The sequence below is a fragment of the Callithrix jacchus genome, chromosome 7 (assembly GCF_049354715.1).
Source record: "Callithrix jacchus isolate 240 chromosome 7, calJac240_pri, whole genome shotgun sequence".
NCBI classification, from domain to species: Eukaryota; Metazoa; Chordata; class Mammalia; order Primates; family Cebidae; genus Callithrix; species Callithrix jacchus.
Genome location: NC_133508.1, coordinates 147,540,001 through 147,561,659, shown reverse-complemented (window position 1 = coordinate 147,561,659; position 21,659 = coordinate 147,540,001). Strand labels below are relative to the sequence as shown.

Genomic DNA, 21,659 nt, shown 5'->3' with positions numbered 1-21,659 from the left:
GTAGGATGCTAAGCACCCTGCGATGCTCAGGACAGCACCCCACAACAAAGAATTCTGCCTCCCAAAATGACCGTACTGCTGAGGTTAAGAAACCCTAGCCTACAACCCGGCCAACATGGTGAAGCCCCGACTCTGCAAAAAATACAAAACATTAGCCGCCAGGCGTGGTGGTGTGCACCTGTACTCCCAGCTACTTGAGAGGCTGAGGCAGGAAAATCGCTTGAACCTGGGAGACAGAAGTTGCAGTGAGCTGAGATTGCACCACTGCACTCGAGCCTGGGCAACAGAGTGAGACTCTGTCTCAAAAAAAAAAAAAAAAGAAAAGAAAAGAAAAAGAAACCCAGGAATGAGTTAAAATTTGCAATGGGAGAAGCAAGGCCCTGGAAATTCTGACTGGCAGGAAGGAGACTAGAGGACCCACTTCCCTGGACACCAGCTGGCAGAAGGGAGGACCTAGACACTGTCTCAGCTAGGGCAGTCCCTGCAGGCATCAAGGTGCACAACAGGAATGGGAAGAGAATTGGGTAAGGAAAAGGTCTACCAGGTGGACAGACTGGGAAGCCTGGTCGTCCAGGGCACAGGGTAGGGAGTGGTGGGACTCTCTCTGCCAGTCAGACAGCAGGCCTCCCCTGTAGCTCTGAGCACGCTGTTCCAGAGCCAGGCAGCCTAGCCCAGCACCATGGGGGTAATTCCTCTAGAGCTGCAGGGGCAAGGCTAGGCAGGATGAACTGAACTTATTTTTGAAAGGTATCCACCTAGCCTGGAAAACATGGTGAAACCTTGTCTACCAAATATATGAAAATTAGCTGGCCATGGTGGCCCCTGTCTATGGCCCCAGCTATTTGAGAGGTTGAGGTGGGAGGATCATTGGAGCCTGAGAAGTCCAGGGACAATGAGCCGTGATCACACCACTGCACTCCAGTCTGTGTCACAGAGTGAGACCCTGTCTCAAAAAAATAATAAAAAGTAAAATTCTAAAAAGAAGGTATCTACCATTACTATCGTGTGTAGATAGGTCCCAGAAGTCCTGCCAATTTGCAATAACTTGACTCTTCCTGCATTTAACACCCGCATAGGGGTGGCCAAATGACAAATATATAATAAGCACCTGATGACTGCCACAGACATGGATATGAGTGATGCTAGTCACCACAGAGGCAGCCCCTTCCCCCTGTTCACCCACCCTTCCGAGCCTGCCAAAGAGCCTCACCCAAAATGAATCAGCAACATGTGCAAACAGATGTTTTGATCTTTGGAGCCTTTAAAATAATGACCACGAACACGGAGATTTACCAGGAGAAGAGAGGGTATCTTCCCTCAATCTCCTTGATGTTTTACTACAAGGCATCTCAGACAGTGCTTTCCATATGGAAAGAGCCCCAGGTAGTAGATATGCTGTGGCATTTTATCTTGTGTTTGGTTATTAAAAAATACTCATAAAATTTTTAATTTAAAAAAATAAAAAAGTACTCATTGACGACAGGGAACCCATTTGTGTGTGTGTGTGTGTGTGTGTGTGTGTGTGTGTGTGTGTTTTGCTATGTGTACTAGTCAGGGTTCTTCAAAATTTGAAGCGGCACCACTGAGATAAGCCCACAGGAAATCTGTCTGTTTATTCATAAATTTATGTATCTCCTACGGGAATTAGCTCACACAATTTTGGAGTGAAGTCCCATGATCGGCCAATGCAGGTGGCTCACGCCTGTAATCCCAGCACTTTGGGAGGCCGAGGTGGGTGGATCACGAGGTCCAGAGATAAGAGACCATCCTGGTCAACATGGTGAAACCCTGTCTCTACAAAAAACACAAAAAATTCGCTGGGCATGGTGGCACGTGCCTGTAATCCCAGCTACTCGAGAGTAGCTCACAGTAGGTCACAGGAAACCTAGAACCTGAGGCAGGAGAATTGCCTGAACCCAGGAGGCGGAGGTTGCAGTGAGCCGAGATAGCGCCATTGCACTCCAGCCTGGGTAACAAGAGCGAAACTCCATCTCAAAAAAAAAAAAAAAAAAAAAAAAAAAAGAGAAGCAGGAAAGCCGGTGGTCTCATTCAGTGTGAGTCTAAAGGCCTCTGAAGAAAGGTGGGGTGGGAGGCGATGGTGTTAGTCCCTGATCAAGTCTGAAGGCCAGAGAACCAGGAATGCGAATGTCCTAGGACAGGCGGAGATGGAGGTCCCAGTCAGAAAGATCACATTCACCCTTCCTCTGTCTTTTTCTTCACTCTGGGCCCTGATAGTTCGGTGGATGCCCCCTCACTGCTGAGGGAAATCTTTGTTCAGTTTTCTGATTCAAAAGCGAATCTCTTCTGGAAACGCCCTCACAAACACAATCATTTCACCAGCCATCTGAGCATTCCTTAGCCCAGTCAAGCTGATGCAGAAAATTAACCCTCACAGTAGGTCACAGGAAACCTAGAACAGAATCACAATTAACTACATTGTGCCTATTGGAGAAAAGGTCTTGACTGCCACAAGATCATTCTTTAACCTTTCTCCAGAAACTGACTGAGCTACAGGTAGAGAATGGGTACACAGGGTTTGATACAGGGATTCACAAACAGATTCATAGACTGTGATTCACTGACAGAAACATGCGGAACCAATAAACAAAGAAGGTGATGGTAGAAAACTTGAAGGTGTCTTTATAAACCTATCAAAATATAAGAAGAAACTGCAATCCCTCAAGTACCTGAGGTAGTGCACAAAGATCCATGTTCCTTGCAGGGGGCACCACGAATAAGTTATTCTCTCTGGGCCGGCAAGGTGGCTCACACCTGTAATCCTACAACTCTCGGAGGCCAAGGCGGGTGGGTCACAAGGTCAGGAGTTCGAGACCAGCCTGGCCAACGCAGTGAAACCCCGTCTCTACTAAAAACACAAAAATTAGCCGGGCATGGTAGCAGGCACCTATCATCCCAGCTACTTGGGAGGTTGAGGCAGGAGAATCACTAGAGTCCAGGAGGCAGAGGCTGCAGTGAGCTGAGATCACACCATGGTACTCCAGCCTAGGCAACAGAGCAAGATTCCATGTCAAAAAAAAAAAAGTTATTTTCTCTGGAGAGCAGTCAGTTCATCTATGATAATACCATAACACCACTCCCACCCTTTGCCTTGTAGTAATTGCCTTTGGGATCAACTCAGGGTAATAAAGTAACCAAAAACCAGGGAAGGAATTTGTTTAAACATGATCACCCTGTTCTAAAAATAAATATATTAGAAAAACCCACATGCCCAATAGGGTAAGAATGACTAGGCAAACTATAATTTACCCACAGGAAGTAATGTTAGATAGCCATTAAATGTTAGATACAGGCATGCATATAGACTACCAACATGTACAGATTCTTAAGTAAAATGTTTAAGAGAAAAAATCTGCAGAATCTAAAATTATATGTGCACATCAACTCACCTACCCAAAGAAGTAGGCATGAATACAAATCTAAAGAGAATTTGAAGTGACACACTAAAATGAGCCTATAATTTGCTTAACAACTATTCGGTGAGCACCTACTATGCTCAGGGACTGTTCTGGGTGATATCCAAACGCCTGTAACATCGGTGAATAAGAAGAGGTAAAAACACAGGCCCTCAAGATGTTGACGCCTTATGAGAGAAAGCAAACAAACACAGACACACAAATAATCTAAGACACATGTGCATACTTTTCACTGAAGTGTGATACACACAGTGCACAGGTCTTCAGTGTGCTACTCCGGGATTTCCCACTTGTCTGCTCTTCTGGAATCACCTCCCGGATAAAGACAGAGGAAACTTGCAGCACTCCACCAGGCCCTTCACAGGCAACTTCCCAGTTCCCGCCAAGGCCACCCATCATCGGCCCTCCGATACCATGGACTCATTTCCCTCTCCTGATTTTCATGTAAGTGGAGAGACCATGTGTCCTTTCTCTTGTCTGGATCCTGTTACTCAACATGTCTGTGAGGCCCATTCATGTTTCTGCATGTAGCATTAGCACATTTATTTTCATTATAGCAGAGTAAGCATCCTATTATACGAACGATGGAATTATGTTGATAAACCGCAGTTCATTTGTTCATTCTTGTGTTCATGGCATTTGGATTGTTTTCCGTTATTGGCTATTTAAAATAAGCTGCTTTTGACATCATTGTATCTGACTCTTGGAATCCATTAGGACTCATTCCTGCAGGTTGGGATTTCTGGGTCCTGGGTAGATGTATGTTTAGCTCTAGTTGACACTGCCAGTATTCCAAAGCGGCTTTCCCACCAGCAATGCATGACACTTCCAGTTACTCCATAAATCACCAACAATTGTCAGTAGTTTCCATGTCAGCCATTCTGGTGGGGATACAACAGGATCTGAACAGTAGGGGTTTAACTTTCTGCTGTCTAATGATGTTGAGCATCTTCTTGTGCTTATTGGCCATTTGGATATTCATTTTGGGGAAATGCCTGTTGAAGTTTTGACTAATTCTAATGAGTTGTATTTCTGGATATACAGTTTTTGGAGAAGAGACCTTTGTTGATTTGTAATAAGTTCTCCCTACTGAGCCTTACCTGAATACCTGACCCAAAATATCAACAACTATTTGTGGTAACACAGCTTGGGAACTGCTGAGCTGGGAGAATCTTCTGGTGAAGCAGCTCACAGTAGAGTTTGGGTCCTAGAGATCTAGCAGCTGTGATGGGTTCAGACAGTGTGGAAGACAGAAGGATCCTGGTTCTCTGTGATGGGAATTCCGCTACCTCTGGGCATCTAAGACCTCCTCACTGAGATCCAGCTCTGCCTAACCATGGAAAGCAGTGAGTAATACCGAATAAATGAAGATCTAGACCCAGAAAGAGGCATCCTTTCTATAGAGCACTTTATGAGGTTTCCTGCTTTAAGGCTATCAGAAAAGAGATCAAGAAGATGGAAGCAGGGTCAAGTGTGGTGGCTTACACCTGCAATCCCAGAATTTTGGGAGGCCCAAGGAAGAGGATCGCTTGAGCTCAGGAGTTCCAGACCAGCCTGGGCAACATAGTGAGACACTGCCTCTACAGAACAAATTTTAATGTGGCCAGGTGTGGTGGCACACCTGTAGTCTCAGCTATTTGGGAGACTGAAGTGGGAAGGCTGCTTGAGCCCAGGACTGGATACTGCAATAAGCTATGATCCCACCAGTGTCCTTCTCCTTGGGAAGCAGGAGACTCTGTTAAAAAAAAACAACAAAAGGTTGGAAACACCTTACTGAGCCTACCATAATCTCTATAAATCCAGCCATTTGCCAGGGTCACCAGTCAGTCCTTCAGAAGGAGGAGTGACAGACAGGCAGTCTTGGCAGATGGGAACAAATAAGACAAGACTACAGCAAATGTGGTTGACGCTCTACTTGGATCAGGTAGGCCTAAGGCAGGGGCCATGGTGCAGGAACGGGGCCTGTAAACCAGTCAATGCTGCTCTTTCATGCAGCGCGGGGACAGCTTGGGGCTGAACTCCACAGCCAGGCAGGCCCCTCAAAGCAGACACAACCACTAACAGGAAGGAAGGTCAGGCTGGCTTTAGTGCAGGGAAGGATAAGTTGGGAGGGGGATGTTTCTGAAGGAAAGTGGGTAGCTGAGGTTTTAAAGGGCCTTCATGGGACAGGGGTTCAGCGGAAGTGAATAGGGCCAATAGGGTCTTGAGGGTAAAGAAGGGAATCAGCAGGAGAAAGGAATGAGGCAGATGCTGGGGTGCAGAGCCCACGTGCTCTACACAGCTGGGGCGGCAAGCTGCATATGGGCTACTCACTCCACCGCCTGGCCTTCAAGACACTACTTGTTGCCCCAGACAGCCACCCTTGTGTACAAAGGTCTTGGGAGGAAGCGGCTGGACTTCATGTAGGCAGAGATCTTCTCCAAGCCCTGACAGGGAAAAATAAGGCCAGAGCTCAAGGTCAGCTGCCCATGAGGGCTGGGGCAACCCCACTGCAGGCGCAGGTCAGGGCCCTGGCCACAGCCTTTTTCCACCTGGGCTCAAGTGCTGGAGCATCGCACAGGCTCTTAGGGTCCCCACATCTGCTAAGTTAACTCTTCCCACTTCCTTTAAGTAATGTTATACCATGAAAACAACTACCACTTATGAAGATTCTACACTGTGCTGGCTGCTCTATACCCAAGACAAATTACAACACAGGCTTAGAAAATCCACTCAACTACTCTGCAAGGTTGAATTTTTATCACCATTTCTCCTGTGAGAAACAGAAGTTCAGCAACTTGCTCACACTCAAATAGCTAGTAAGCGGGCAGGGCTGCAATGTAGCCTGGTTCTGCGTCTCTCCAGTTCTGGCCTCTTTCTGCCAAATTCCCATCCTCCCCCAAATTCCTCAGGAGGTCCTGTCGCTCTCTGTCTGCACAACATTCTCCTGTTTCACAGGGAGGTTCCTGGCTTGCCTAGGTTTGCACACACAGATGGGACCTCATGTGTGTGCAGCCCAGATCTCACCCAATGAGCCAGCAAAAGTGGGATGAAAGTGGACAAGGTGTGCTGGACCAGCAAAAGGAAGGCCAGAGGAGACTCTAATCATTTCTTTTAAAGCAGAAAGTCCAAACCTCCCCACCTGATACCTGAGCTAAATACCACTGTGCCCCAACCCACCTCATCTCCAACCCCACTACCACGGGCCAGGCTACAAGACACTCAGGTGTGCTCTGCATGATCTTCTCAAGACTGAATGACCATGTAATTTCTAAGGATTCTAAGAGATCCAGGGCTGCCTGTTCCCAAAAGGCCAAGCCCAGGTGAACCATATGCTGCAGCCCTTGGCTCTCCTCCCCTCCCACCACCTCTTATGTAACCCCAGAGCCACTCAGCCTGGACCAGAGCCAGAGCTGATGGGAACTAGCTGAGTAACTGGATCTCTTGATGGCGAGTGGGAAAAGAAAAGATTCTAGGATGAAAAACCTGTTAGACTAATGCCTCACATTCCCAAATCTGTACTAAAGTAGGATTTGCTGATCTCAAACAAGATCAGCACGGGTGAGAGATGGTTCCCCGTGAGTGAGGGACAGGCCCCCATCCTCAGGTGGTGCCACACACACCTCATAGGCTGCTCTGCCTGCAGGTCTCTCCCTGCTCTCACTTCCAGGATGGGGCGGTCCTCTATGCATCTCCCACTGTGCCTCTCACCCTGCCTCATGCAGAGGAGGAGGTCAGTGAAGAGGAGTTAAAATCAGTGTGCTCCCCATCTCACAGGGGGACACTTGGAACACTGGAGAGGAAGAGAGGTAGGGAAGGAGAGTGCCCCAGCACAGAGCACTTCAACATAAACTCCTTCAACAGGGGCACCCACATATGTACCTCATCCAGCTACAGCCACAGCCCTGGCTCTCAGGATTCCCCACATGGGGGTCAATTCATGCAAAGCTTCTGGGGGTAGCTTTGAATACTGCCTGTGGGTTTAGTACTCAACATCGATGCTACCGTGTGCCAGTCCTACTATTGACAGCTGCATCCACGCTCCTGAAGAGCTCTGCCCCTTCCAGAGTGTCCTGGGCAGTAAAACCCAGGCTGGAGGAGGCCTGAGGCTTTTTCTTTTGTTGCAAAAGGGAGAGCCCTGACTGCCGCCCATAGATCCAGAGGCTCACAGGGAGCCCAGCACAGCCTCCACTGGCTCTGGGACCCTGAGCAAAGGACTGACCCTCTCACTCTCAGTTTCTTTATATCTAAAATGGGTGAGATAATTCTGTCACCCTGTAGGAATGTTGCAAAGTTCAACTTCGACACAATAGGTATAATGTGCTGGTCACGGTTCATAGCATGAAGCCAGCACTCAACAAATGCGAGTTATTCTCTGTGTAGCTCCAGGACTGGGAAAGCATCTCAAACAAGGGGCACCAAAGAGAAAGGAATACAGGGGCATCACCTCAAATCGGGAGATAAAGTCCTTCAGGTTGGGGAAGGCGTCCAAGCAGGTAGGCTCAAAGATACGGTGGAGGTCAAGAATGTCATAGGCAAGGAAATCCACAAAGGTGATCTGCAGAAGGCCAAGAATGTGTGGGCTGAGATCTCCGTTAACAGGATGTATGACAAGTCTGTAGTGTCCCCATCACATGCCCCCGTTACCTTGTCTCCAACAAACCATGGCCCCTTCCCCAGGAACTGTGAGAACTGCTGCATCATTGTAGGAATTCCCTCCAAGTATTCTGGCTTCAGTTTCTCCTGAGGCAGACAGAACCCAGCTGTCACCACTCTCAGATACAAGCTCCCTGCACAGCGGTGGCCTCCACAGGGCTGTGTATGGCCCTGGCTGGCCACAGGCAAGCAATGATCTTCCCAACAACTGGAACTGGCTTCAGTTGGACATATCAGCATTTATTAGATTCCAAGTGGGTGGCTGGAGGCTTTCTGAGGTGATGGGAAGGCAGAAAGGAATGCTATACTGTCCCTGAATCTGTCCCCACTGACCTCCCAACCACCCTCCTCTGGGTCAGCCCCAGGAGCACCTGAGTACCTGGCAAGCTCTGGATCCAGACACAAGCAGAATCAAGGACGCAAAGAACTAAAGGAGCTCAGGGAAAGAAGTCTAAAATTCCTCCTAGTCGGGTGGCAGAAGAATACAATGGATATTGAGTAGTTTCTGGAGAGATGAGATTTTGAGAGGCTGAGTAGAAGGAGGCAGAGGAACAAAGGCCCTCTGACTGCCCCTGAGCTGCCTGTTAGGAAAACGCACTCATCCCTGTGCCTGTCAAGAAGCACTAGGAAGAGAATAGGCCGGAATTCCATAGAGGAGAGTGCTCTTACATCCCCATCGTGTGCCTCTGTACCACATAGTGTGAGTCTGCCTATTCCCTGAACAGGCAGACGGCATGAACCAGCGGGGTGAGATGGCCCGTGGCGGAGGTCAGGGGTCACATGTAAAGGGAATTCTGAACGCATGACTTCATTGTCTAAGAACTGAATTTCTAGCTTGGACTTCCTATGACTGGTGGGGACCGATTTCGACTTTTTATTTGTTACATTTTAATGATACAACGGTCACTCTGCTACAGTACAGGGAACCCCCAGAGGATCAATAGCAATGAGGAGTTCAAATTGTGAACAGGACCGGAGTAGATGGAAATACAAGAAGCCTGGCTCCTGGCCCAGATCAGGGAGGGACTCACAAAGTCAGGACTGTAGCAGACTCTGGCCAGCTGATTGGAGACGTCCATAGCCTGGTTCTCCAAAATGTCCACACGAATCTTCTCCTCTTCTGTCTCCCCACCTGCCACCCACAAAACACAGACTCACTCTCAGCATCGCACCCCAGACAAGCCCAGGAGGAGGCCGCCGTCCCCCCACACCCTGCAGCCTCCTGCACTCACACAGGTTGTGTTTGCGGGCAATGTAGCGCAGGATGGCGTTGCTCTGGGTGATCTTGTGAGCCCCATCAATCAAGTAAGGCAGCTGGATGGAGGGGAAACCAGGGAAGCTCAGTTGGGCCAGCAGCCTCCCCAGCATCCCCTTCCCATAAGCAAGGGCACACAGGAGACCGGGCACTCACTGTGCCTGCTCATGACAGGCCGAAATAGGAATACTGTCATATGGACGAATGAGCTGGGACACGGAACAGCATGGAAGCGTTGTGCAGACAGCCAGGAATGAGAGGAACTGGGCAGGAGACTCCTGACCCTAACACCTCTAAGCTGGGGAGAGGAGATGCAGTCAGAGACACGCTGCACTTTGCCCCAAAACCGCCCCTTCCCCTGCACCTACATTGGGAAAGTCCAGGCCCAACTTGAATTTTTCCTTCAGCCACTGGCTTCTGTCATAGTCAGGAGCTGCGGTGGGAAGAGGAAGTGAAAACAAACCTCCCGGGAGCCCAGCCCACCTTCCCCAGGGCCCTCCCAAGGAGCCAGTGGCAAGACCCCTGAGACTGGTGGATCTAGAATCTGACCACTCAGTCCCACGTCCCAGGGTTCAGGGAGAAAGAATCCCGGTGAGGGCTCTGGACCCCACACGACTAAGGCTTCCAGGCTTTAGCCAAGCCCTGAAGGACACCCACCCCAGTTACCCAGACCGGGGGCCCAGCTTCCTGCCCCAGCATCCCACCCTAGCATTCTGCCTTGCAAAGCCAGAGGTCTCCCTCACCGGGGCTCAGGGAAGGGACAGGTTGCAGCTCCAGCAGGCGAGGCCTGCAGGGGCAGCCACAGGTGGCCACCGTGGGTTGCTTGGTGACAACTCAGCGTGAGTGTACAGGGCCAGGGCAAGAGGGTGCCATTACCGTCCCCCATCGTGTATTTCTTTTCCTCGTAGCTTGAGTCTGTGTATTCCAGGAGCAGGCGGATGGCGTGGGCCAGCTGGGAGAGATGGCCCGTGGCTCGGGTCAGAGATGGAAGGTCCCTGATTTGATGACTTTCCCTGCACCGGGGGAGCCCCCAGTCTGCACTGCACGCACCCGTTGCCCTCTCCTTCTCCTCCTCGTCCCCCCTCCCACGCCACCAACGTCCCTCCCCCGCCAGGAATGCACAGGCCCTCCTGTGAGGGACAGCCCTGAAGAGGAACTGTCCCTAGAGCCTGTTCCCAGCCGCTGGACACTTCCCCAGCCACAAGCCCCGGTCCCACCATCCAGCGGACCTTCACTGACCCCGCGGATGTCCCAGTACCCCAGTGTCATGGGCATGCTGCTGGTTGCTGCGGATTCTGCAGACAGGCCTCAGGTGGGCTGAACTGCGACCTACTCCGGGGGTTCCTGCGCGTGCAGGGGCACGGCCTAGCGCCAGACCCGCCCCTCGGTCCCGCGGCTCCCGCCGATATTCAAGGTCGTCACTTCCAACGGGCTCCAGAGATCTGCAGGCGCGGGAGGCCAGCAGCAGGTAGCTGGATCCTCCTGGCGGGAAGGGGTAAGAGCCACCGCCACCTCAGAAGGTTCCGGGAGCGAGGTCAGGAAGCCCCAGGCGGGGTCGGCCTCGCCAGCTTCCGTAGCCCCGCCCCGGGGGCTCCTCGCCCCGCCCACACGCCCGCGCACGCGCCCCGGTCAGCCTTCTGCTCAGTATCCAGGGACTTGGCTGTGCCCTTTAGAGTCAAGCTAGATCCTAGGAGCAAAGTTCTTCCCCCTTTACTTCTTCTCCTGACGTCGCCCAGCCTTCCGCCTGTCGGCTGCCGAGTTCCCCACAAGCTCTGGGAGACTGAGGCTGCCAGGGTCAGGCCAAAGACAAGTCTCAGAGAATTTAATTCAGCCCTTCTGGGCCTACTAAGTCTTAGAAGTCTGATGGAGTGCTCTCTCTCTGTTGAGTTGGGGAGGGTGGATGGAGGCTGTGTCATCGACGATGGCAGAGCTCAGATTCTGTTGCAGATGCTCCCGACCCTTTCGCACTGGGCCAGTTCCCCAGCTCTGAGCCTGGGTCCAGGCTCAGGAAGTGGACTCTGTGTCAATGTAGGTTTGCCCACGGCAAGGCGATAGCACCATGAATACACACAAGTGCTTGGACTTCTGAATAGTTATACTTCTCATTATACATTAAGACATTAATGTATAATAATTATTTATTCATTATTGTTAATTATGAATATGCATGAATTATGTGCCTTAATATACATTAATGTATGTACTTTGGCCACCTATTAGAAGTCAGGTGGGTACTACAGGGGAGAGATTTTGAAAATATGGGACACATCAGTGTTTTTGCACACCCAGAGGCAGTGGAGTGGGAGAGGGATTGAGTGCAGGAGAGAAAAGCAGTGTCTGCAGCCACAGGGACTCTGGAGCCAGGAAGACGGGGCCCAGGGCCCAGGTGACTTCTTTAGAAGGAGAACAGCTCTTCAGAAGGCGGGAAGGACTGGACCAACAGGCTCTTCAAAGCGGGGGCCACAGTGGGCTCGAGGATCACACCGGCAGCGGGGAGTGGATCTGTGGATGGGGATCCGGAGCAATGGGGATGAGGGAGGCGGAAGTGGTGCCCTGGGGTGGAATGTACAGCTGTTGTTGTCAGGTGGTTTTCTGCGTGTCTGTGAGATCTAACTGGTTCACTATGTATTTCCTCACTTACCTTCTGTCTCAGCCTTTCCACAATTGAAAGAAGCATTTGAAAGCCACCCATTGTTGATGTAGAACTATCTATTTCTCCCTTCAATTCTGTCCAATTTTGCTGCATATATCTTGTTTTATTCCTACTATAGGAATTGCATCCTGTATGACAGAGAAATCAGTTATGCTTCCTGGGAAGTCTACCAGATTATCTGTGCCTTCCTCATTTTAGAAGTGTCTGGATATCTTTTTAAAGAAAACATGATTTCTTGGTGGGATGGTAGTTTTAAATATCTGGCAATCTCTAAAAAGTCATTGGAATCACAGGTAAGTCACGGTGCAGTGGACAGAATGAGCCTGATGTCATGTGAGAAACAGCATTTTATCTGAGCACTGATCACACTGATGTTAAGTATCATTTACTGCAATAGGAAGGAGTCACTTTTGTGTTCCTCAAGATGGACAGATTCCTTGAGTGGAATTAAATAGTTTCTGCAAAGCAGGCTCAGATGTCTCTGAAGAAAGCAAACAACCGTGGGAGCCATGATAGCCCCAATATTAGTCCTGAGTGATTGACCTTGTAATGGCCTCAGCAGAAGCAATTTGTTGGCATGAAGTCAGAGGGCAATTGTTGAGACTGAAGGTTGGATTAATGATATGAGTGAAGCATAATTACCATAAGGAGCCAGTTAAAGGGAGGTTGCCTTGTAAAGTTTTTCAAAGGACAGCTATGAAATTTTTGTCAGCCGGGTTCTTAGATTCAGAGTGGCAGCAATGATCTGGAAAAAAAAAGTACAAGAAAATTCTGTTTTCTACTAAGTGGTAGATGGAGAACATAAGAGATCAAAAGTAATAGGATGAGGGCCAGGTACAGTGGCTTGTGCCTATAATCCCAGCTACTCGGGAAGCTGAGGTCAGAGGATCACTAGATCCCAGGAGTCTGAGGGTGCAGTGAGCTATGTACAATCACCTATGTAGGTGATTGAGCTCTGTACCTATTGAGCTATGTACAATCAGCTGCATACAATCACCTAAGCTATCCACCTCTGAAGTCAGCGTCTTCTGGAGCATGCCTAAGAATCTCAGTTTAACATTTCCAGTGGCATGGGTGTCCAGTAGTCAGGAGGAAATATTGTATCTCTTTTAAGCTAGGAAATAATTAACCTAATGATCCATATTTTGGAGTATTATTGCTGGGTCAGTTACTAACAATATCTGATAAGGTCCATTTCGTTGACTCTCAAAGGCTTTTTAATCTCAGGTCTTTTCCAGAACACTAAATCTCTTGTGAATCATAGGTGAGTGGTTTGGTACAATCCACTGCACTCTAGCCTGGGCAACCAAGTGAGACCCTGGCTCTTAAAAAAAAAAAAAAGTAATAGGATGAAAATACGGAAGTTAACATTCATATTTTACATGGCTTCAAAGTAGAATAATAGCCAGGAAAGGATGTCGAATGTTAATCTTTATCCAAAGTGCTGGGCAGAAGCTATCCACCTCTGAAGTCAGCATCTCCTGGAGCATGCCTAAGGATCTAACATTTCCAGTGGCATGGGTGTCCAGTGGTCAGGAGGAAATACTGTATCTCTTTTAAGCTAGGAAATAATTAACCTAATGATCCATATTTTGGAGTATTACTGCTGGGTAAATGACTAACAATATCTGATAAGGTCCATTTTGTCAAGTCTCCAAAGGCCGGTCTTTTTATATCAGGTCTTTTCCAGAACACTAAATCTCTTGTTGTGAATCATAGGTGAGTGGATTGGAAATGTAGGTTGTATCTGTTGATGATGAGGCTGAAGGTATTCTATGACTCCCTGGCAATTCTTAATCGTATTTCATTATAATTTTAATAGAGCCAAATCTAAGATTGGTGGTGAAATTTTCAAATACATGGATGGGCCATTTTTCTTTTTTCTTTTTTTAGAGACAGGGTGTTGTGTCGGGGTCCGGCACGTCTGCTGGGGGACTACCGACCTGCGGGAGTCCCCGAGACCGCCAACGTAGACGTCTCGTTCAACCTGAGAGAGAGAGTGCGCGGAAAAGAAAGAATAGAGAAAAGTAGAATCTGGAGGGCTGCGTGAAGATTATGGCCAAAACGCAGCAAATTTATTCTTGTGGGTTACAGCTTTTATACCTTTTTTCTTGTTTACATTTACCTTATCTCAGCAGAAAGAAAGGGGTAGACAGAAAGGAAATAGAAACTCCATAAAAAATAGTTATCAGGGGCTTGTGATATCCTGCTCAGAAAGCAGTTTAAGGGGGCTAGTGATAGTAGTTTACATTTCAAAGATTTTACATTTCAAAGATACAATGGCGCCCTTAAGGTGGCTGGTTAAACCTGTTTTTCACCAGGAGCTAAAACAAAGGCTTGGCTCCAGGGAAAATATGGGCAGAGGTCTCTGCTCCTCTTAGGCATCTCAATTGCAGCAAGTTTATTGCTTACACAGAGACTGAAGGGGGACATGGAAGCAGACAGCACAATGTCCTCATAAACTGCAGGCCTTTGCTTTGCATTCTGTTGTTGCTTTTAGTGAGTCAGCTCACGGCCCTTTGTCTCACTCGACAGCCCTCGAGGTGGGGAAATGCAGACAGGTCCAGCAGCCAAACTGGGGCGAGTCAACTAGCTGTCTCGAGCCCTTGGCGCAAACACCACAGTGTTGCTATGTTCCTAGGCTGGAGTGCAGTAGCTGTTCACAGGCGCAGTCACAGTGCACTACAGCCTCAAACTCTTGGCGTCAAGCAATCTCCCACCTCAGCCTCCTGAGTAGCTAAGACTACAGACACGAGCCACCACACCCAGCTTGGCCTCATATTAATTCATAAGGAGGTCACCTGTGGGTCCCAGAAAGTGTTGATCTTATTCACACTGAAGCTAGAGGTAAGATTTTTTTTTTTCAATTTGAGAGCAGGTACTGTTTATTAACTGAGCAGCGTAGCAAAATAATCATGGAAGATAGTCTTCTAATAAGCCTGTTGCCAGAATCTCCACCTTCTACAAAATAGTTGGTCTATTTCTTCATTCCGCCTTGTGGAGATGATCATTTGAAGGGTCACAGGAAGTTATTTGCTTCTTTTTTTTTTTAATTGAGATGGAGTCTCACTTTGTTGCCCAGGCTAGAATGCAGTGGTACAATCTTGGCTCACTGCAACGTCCGTCTCCTGGATTCGAGCAATTCGCCTACCTCGGCCTCTTGAGTAGCTGGGGTTACCAGCACGCACCACCATGCCTGGCTAATTTTTGCATTTTTAGTAGAGACGGGGTTTCACCATGTTGGCCAGGCTGGTCTCGAACTCCTGACCTCAGGTAATCCACCCACCTTGGCCTCTGAAAGTGCTGGGATTACAGTGAGCCATTACACCTGGCCTATTTGCTTCTTTGAAGCATTTCCCAACAGTATAAATCTCATGAATCAGATCCTCCATGCAGGTGATGCCATATTTACCAAGAGATCGAGCAATCAAAGAGTTACCTGTCAAAGCAATTCGCCTCTTACTGACTTTGCCATAAACAGGCTTGCAGAGTAGTTCATTTACTGACTTCAGATGTGGGTACCCCCATGCATTACATGGCTCTACAGTCCTCGGCATGTTAATTGAAGCCTTGTCGAGCTTCACAAAGCTTCCACTGAAGATTTGACAAAGGCGAAGAATTGCAACACCTTTCGGATTCTTTGGCTCACACCATTGATACCTCTGATCCTGATGACAAACGTCAGTGTGGGTCCTGTGGGGACATAGAAGTTGCCAGCTTTTCCTGCCATGCCTGCCATTCAGATTTCAGTTCTGTACATCTGCCTGTTCACTTGGTCACGGATAAGCTTCTTCCTTGCCCTTTGAAGCATCTTTTGGGCAAACTTATTTCTTAGGCACTTGATCTTCGGCTCTGAGAAATTCCTTCTCATTTTCTGGCACAGCAGGAACCTCCTTCTCTTTGACACTCTCCATGGTTCCAGCCGGAAAAGAGAAGATTTTAGACCATAGGAGTTTAAGGGAGTATTGTTCATCTTAGCTTTCAAATTTCATTAGTTCTCTCTGTTTTTCCCAAGGAATGTGGGTATTAAGAACAGTAAAGTTTTTTGGGTAAAAGGCAAACTTGACAGAGTTCCTTAGAGACATAAGTAGAAATTCCCAGGTTGGAAAACAAAATGAAGCAGAAATCTTTGCCACAGTTAATAGTCATAACTCTCCGGCAAGGAAAAGCTTTAATCCATCTTGAAGAAACAACAACAACAAAAAAAAAAAAAACAGAAAATAATCAGAACATATAATTTATAGTCCATTGCCGGAGCCATTCGTATAAAGTAATTGGAGGTCTGAAACGCCCTCGAGATCTTGGTTCTTATTCATATCCCACATTTGCATTCATGAGGATTGCACTGTTGGCATTAGGACAAGTTTTAAAAATATCTAAAATTACCCCCACCAATGTTGGTTTAGTATTTTTGACAAATTATCTCTGCTATTATGAGTAATATCACAAAGCAGTTTCTGAAATTCCACTTTAAATTATTTGGGATTATGTGTCAGCCATCCTGAGAGCATTAGATAATCTCTTTATGCCATGAACATCCAAACTTTTCCCACTTCCAATTTTGTTCACTTTTCTACTTTTGGGAATCAAGGGTTTGTCTCTGACAGTTAAAAATGGCCTCTTTGAATCCTCCAACACCCCTCTTTTCTGTGCGATTGCAGGAGCACTGATCTTGGTGAATGGTTCTTGGGTTAGCATAGCGGTCCGTTAAAGTCTTACTAGAAATTCTAGGTCTTTGTGCATTGAATGGTGGTCTACTTTATGACAGCTATTTCCTTAGGTAACAGGAAAGCAGCTGCAGTTTTATTTTTAACCTGTCATCCAATTTTTGGAGGTTTTTGTGGAGGTTAGAAAACTTTTCATTTCCAAAGCATTTCAAAGTCACGGACTCCCCAAAATTGCATCTGCCATTAGTGTATATGCTTACTCTTTTACATTTTACCAGCCAGCATACCCAGATGAGGGCAATTATTTTAGTCATTGGGGCTGATTTAATTTCTGGAGTGGTCTCTACTTTAAGGGTGAATTTAGGTCTGTGATAGCATTTTTAAATATGAGCAAATAAAATCAGGTCAGGGCTATCCAAGGGAATTTCTAACAAGATGTTTTAAGAATATGTGAAAAACACTGAGAGTTAACAGAATAATTTGGTGAAAAAAAGAACCTCTAGTAATCTGGGTGTAAAACAACTGAGTCATTTTACATGGCAGAGCCAAATCCTAGTTTTACTCCTATAGTACATCATTTTCTAATAGATTATAATGAAGACTCTATTAATATTCCTTTATTTGTATGCATTTAGGTATATAAATAAGTAACGAATTAAAGCCTTTTTTAAAGTTGTAATAAAAACACTTAAAGTGAGATCTACTTGTTACCGGTGGAGGGTGTTCAGGTTGTTGGCGTTTTGAACAAAAAATTGGACAGAACGCACAAACAAAGCAAGGACAGAATGAGGCAACAAAAGCAGAGATTTGTTGAAAACGAAAGTACATTCCACAGGGTGGGAGCAGGCGAGCATAGGGGTTCAAGAATCTGGTTACAGAATCTTCCGCGGTCCAAATACCCGCTAGAAGTTTCCCATTGGCCACTAGGTGTTTGCCCCATGCAAATGAATAGTGGACTACAATCAGTCTGATTGGTTGTGGAAAGCAACCAATTAGAGGCTGAAGTGAAGCTACAAAGTTACACTCCTACGCAAATATCCGATCGGTTGCAACTGTCAATATTCCATCTGCAGAGCAGAAAAGCAGGGGGGTTGCAAAGGGAGTAGCCTCTGGTCCTTTTGTTATTTAAGTGGGGAAAGTTAGGATTTTCCTTTCGATTTAGTTCTAGGAAGTCAGCGTGATTCGGCCTTAGATTGCTTGCCCAGAACCTATTCTCCTGCCTCATACTCTCTTAACAAACTTTTAAGAACACGGGTACACAGGATTGTTAACTATGAGCACAGTGTGGTCCGGCAGATCTTTAGAACATGTTTATCTTGTATAACTGAAACGTTATACCTCTTGAACAGCACCTCTTCATTTTGTTACCCAAACAACTGGGATTCAGTCTGGGTCCTGCTGTTTGCTGCACAGATAGCCAGTTGGTCAGTACTGTGCACAGAGTAAGTGCTTGATAAATGTACCCCATCTTTGGTCTATGCCAGGCTCTGCCCCTTCATAACTGTTAGACCTCTGCAGCTGATATTTGGGTTTACAAGTTCTCACCCAGGATCCCCCACAGCTCTGACATTTTCTTTCTTTCCTTTTTGTTTTGTTTTGTTTTCAAGACGGAGTCTTGCTCTGTTGCCCAGGCTAGAGTGCTGTGAGATGACCTTGGCTCACTGCGACAAGACTCAAGCAATCCTCCCATCTCAGCCTCACATATACCGCTATGCCTGGCTAATTTTTGTATTTTTTGTTGAGATGAGGTTTTGCCATGTTGCACAGGCTGGCCTAGAAATTCTGGCCTCAAGTGATCAACCTGCCTTGGCCTCCTAAAGTGCTGGGATTACAGGCGTGAGCCACGATGCCCAGCCCAGCACGGATATTTTCTGAGATTTGATCTCATACTTGGCTGCAGGCTTTTTACCTAATTCCTTTGAAAACAATCCTGCCTCTGCTACATTTGGCCAGCCATTGGAAGGGGTATCCAGCTCTCTGCCAGCCACCTCACCCTACTCAGACAGAGGGTCCAACTCTACCTCAAACCAGCGGAGGTGGAAAGGAGTCTTTCTTCCTGCTGTTTGTCTGAAGCTGCAGGTCATTCCTAAATGCAAGTGGCAATCCAGATGCCCCTGCACCCTGGACCACCCTTCTCCCTGGCCTCTGCTTCTGGGTGTCTTGAGGAACATAATTTCTTGATCACCAATTTAAGTATGATGGTGGTGTTTAGGAAAAAGTTATGTTCCCTTTAAAGAAGGGGCTTATTTGCTTTTGCTAATAATCCCAGCCAGTACTTACTGCCTATGACATGTCTGCTACCTCCTCACCAAATTCTCAAAGCATCTCTTTGAATTACTTCTTTCTTCCCTCATTTGATGGATGAGAAAACTGAGGCTCAGGAAAATGAAGTAACTTGCCCAAGGACACACAGCTAGTGCATCATCTAATTGCATCTGACCAGTCCAATCAACCCCAAGGCCTGGGTCTACTCAGGACACCACATGCCTCCAAAGGGCCACAGGGTAAAACCACAGGACCCAAAGAGTCAACACCAATCCAAGATTTTCCAGACACCATGGGGGCTGATAGTAAATAAGCTGATAGTAGACTAAGCAAGAGGCCCTCAAGTGTCACCGTAGGCATTTCTTAGAATTCTTTGTGTCTTTTGTTTTCATTATCAGCAAGAAATGCCACTTCACAAGGCTGGAAACTTTCAGTGTAATGTAGCTCCTATAAAGCCGTGTTAACGTGGGAGTAAACAAGGCAGCAACGTGCCAGAGAGAAACCTGGGCCCCAGTGCGTGGGAAAACTTCAGAGCAGTGCACTAGGGCACACAAACATCATTGGCTGTAAAAAAAGCTCCCCGTGTTGAGTCTTTGGGGTTTACTGCTGCTGTTTCCCTAAATCCAAAGAAAGTGCACAGAGAGAATGAGGTCAAGTGGGGGAGTCAATGAGTCGGATCTGGCAGGAATGCAAAGCAGATTGTAGAGACAGCCCCAGAACACGGAAGTTGGGCCATAGATGCATGCAGAGGTCTCACCTGGGGTTGGGGGCAAGCAGGAATCTCCAGGTAGCAATCTTGGTGGCGGTGAGGTTCTGGCAGCTCTGCCTGTGGTGCAGAATCAGGGGTTAGGAACGTCCCCCAGAGGAGCGGCGCGGGTGACTAGGGGTGTCAGTAGAAGATCTGGGATTCCAGGCTGCCTCCAGCCTGGCTGAGAACTGCCGCATCAAACCGAAAGCAAAGGTGATGCTTTCTCATGCAGACGAGGCTGGGTGGGAAGGAAAGGCTGTGGTTTTGTGGCACACTCAAAGTGTGTGGGGACAGGATCCCCAGCTCCCCGAACCCTCAGCAGAGAGACCAACCTCAACTCGCCAGCTGCTGCCCCCGGGCGGTTGGCACTTCGCCTGCCTCTCTGGCGCTGGCCCAGCCCCGCAGGCAGAGGCACGGGCCGTTGATGCAATATTTGGAGGTGGCTGAACCCAAGCAGGAGGGGCAGCCTCTACCCGAGAGGGGGTGCAGGCCAGAGAAGAGTGGGAGAGAAGCCTGGAGGTCTCCTCTGGCCCACGGGCCCCGTGCCTGCCCCTCAGTAGCCTGGGATGACTGGCGAACCCGGCAGAACCCATGTTTACTAGACTCCACAGCTACTGGGAGGGTTACAAGTTTAAGTAACTGTAAGGCCTAAATCTCTGCCCGATTTCTGGGAAAGGCGACTCCTGCAGCGCGCCCTGGTGGCCAACCGTGCAGCTCTCAGGTAGGGAAAGACCCGCGGGTTCCCTGCCGCCTGCGGGATCCCCCGCCCAGTCCTGCGAGCGCTGCTCTCCTCTCAGCGCTGCCCACCAGCAAGGAGCACGGCTGTGACCGCAGTAGAGGGGCAGCGCGTTAGGCGCCACCTCGCAGCTACAGCTCTTCGGGCTTTTCGGTTCTTTGCGCCGGAACTTAAGCCACGTTCCCTAGGGGCGAGGAAAGAGATTTGGAGCATCCCTTGGTGCAACCCCAGAAAGCAGCATTCAGAGAACACTGGCTACCCTTTATTCAATAGCTGAATGCTGCCACTTGTGCCTGTTATCTTATTCCTTACCACCTCTCCATGAAATAAGTAGTGTTATTAGCCTCTTTTTACTAGTCAGAACACTGAGGCTTTTTTTTTCTTTCTTTTTTTTACATTGAAGTGAAATTCACATAATAGAAAATGAACCATTTTAAAAGGAACAATTCCGTGTCAATTAATGCATTTACAATGTTGGGCAGCCACTACCTCTATCTAGTTTCAAAACATTTTCATCACCCCCAAAAGACACCCCATACCCATTAAGCTGTTGCTCCCCATCACCCCACTTCCCCCGACCCTGGAAACCACCAATCTGTAGATGTCTCTACAGATGTTATTATTCTGTCTATTTCATATGAACACAGTCATACAACACGTGATCTTTGTGTCTGGCTCTGTTAGCATCATGTTTTCCAGGTTCATCCACTGAATGGAAGCATCAGTACTTTATTCCTTTTATGGCTGAATGATATTCCATTATATGGATATGTTGTTTATCCGTTTATTTGTGATGCACATTTGGGCTATTTTCACTTTTTGGCTATTATGAGTATTACTGCTGTACACATGAGTGTGTGTGTATATATATGCTGTACACATGAGTGTGTGGATATACACACACACACACACACACACACATATATATATATTTATATTTATTTATTTTTTTTTGAGACAGAGTCTCACTCCGTCACCTGGGCTGGAGTACAATGGCACAATCTCGGCTCACTGCAAGACCTCCACTTCCCAGGTTCGAGCAATTCTTCTGCCTCAGCCTCCTGAGTAGCTGGGATTACAAGTATGTAATCTGGCTCATTTTGTTTTTTTGGTTTTTTTTTTGCTTTTTTTTTAATAAAGACAAGGTTTCACATTGTTGGTCAAGCTGGTCTTGAACTCCTGACCTCAGGTGATTCACCTACCTCGGCCTCCCAAAGTGCTGGGATTACAGGCATGAGCTGCCATGCCCAGAGAATATACATAGAT

General features: G+C 47.7%; 1 protein-coding gene and 1 long non-coding RNA gene across 6 annotated transcripts; both read right to left on the bottom strand.

Moving 5' to 3' along the window:
- Window positions 1–2,614: 2,614 nt before the first annotated feature.
- Window positions 2,615–10,861, bottom strand: LOC100407094 (glutathione S-transferase Mu 1). Of its 5 annotated transcripts, none has more exons than XM_078332722.1 (9): window positions 10,554–10,861; window positions 10,201–10,276; window positions 9,693–9,757; window positions 9,302–9,383; window positions 9,101–9,201; window positions 8,061–8,156; window positions 7,861–7,971; window positions 5,748–5,860; window positions 2,615–3,003 (listed from the first exon to the last, which is right to left on the bottom strand). In XM_078332722.1, the coding sequence occupies exons 2-8, from the start codon at window positions 10,208–10,210 to the stop codon at window positions 5,771–5,773; spliced, it is 555 nt and encodes a 184-aa protein (XP_078188848.1). In that variant the 5' UTR covers window positions 10,211–10,276; window positions 10,554–10,861; the 3' UTR covers window positions 2,615–3,003; window positions 5,748–5,770. The 5 variants fall into 5 exon arrangements, with proteins under 5 accessions (XP_078188848.1, XP_054092606.2, XP_078188847.1 ...); XM_054236631.2 differs by having other exon boundaries at window positions 10,564–10,861; XM_078332721.1 differs by lacking the exon at window positions 2,615–3,003 and adding an exon at window positions 3,638–5,169.
- Window positions 10,862–14,010: 3,149 nt separating this feature from the next.
- LOC103794611 (uncharacterized) lies at window positions 14,011–20,282 on the bottom strand. Its single transcript, XR_004727222.3, has 3 exons — window positions 19,990–20,282; window positions 19,667–19,735; window positions 14,011–16,157 (listed from the first exon to the last, which is right to left on the bottom strand). It is a non-coding gene; the product is annotated as an uncharacterized LOC103794611 (long non-coding RNA).
- Between the last annotated feature and the right edge of the window lie 1,377 nt (window positions 20,283–21,659).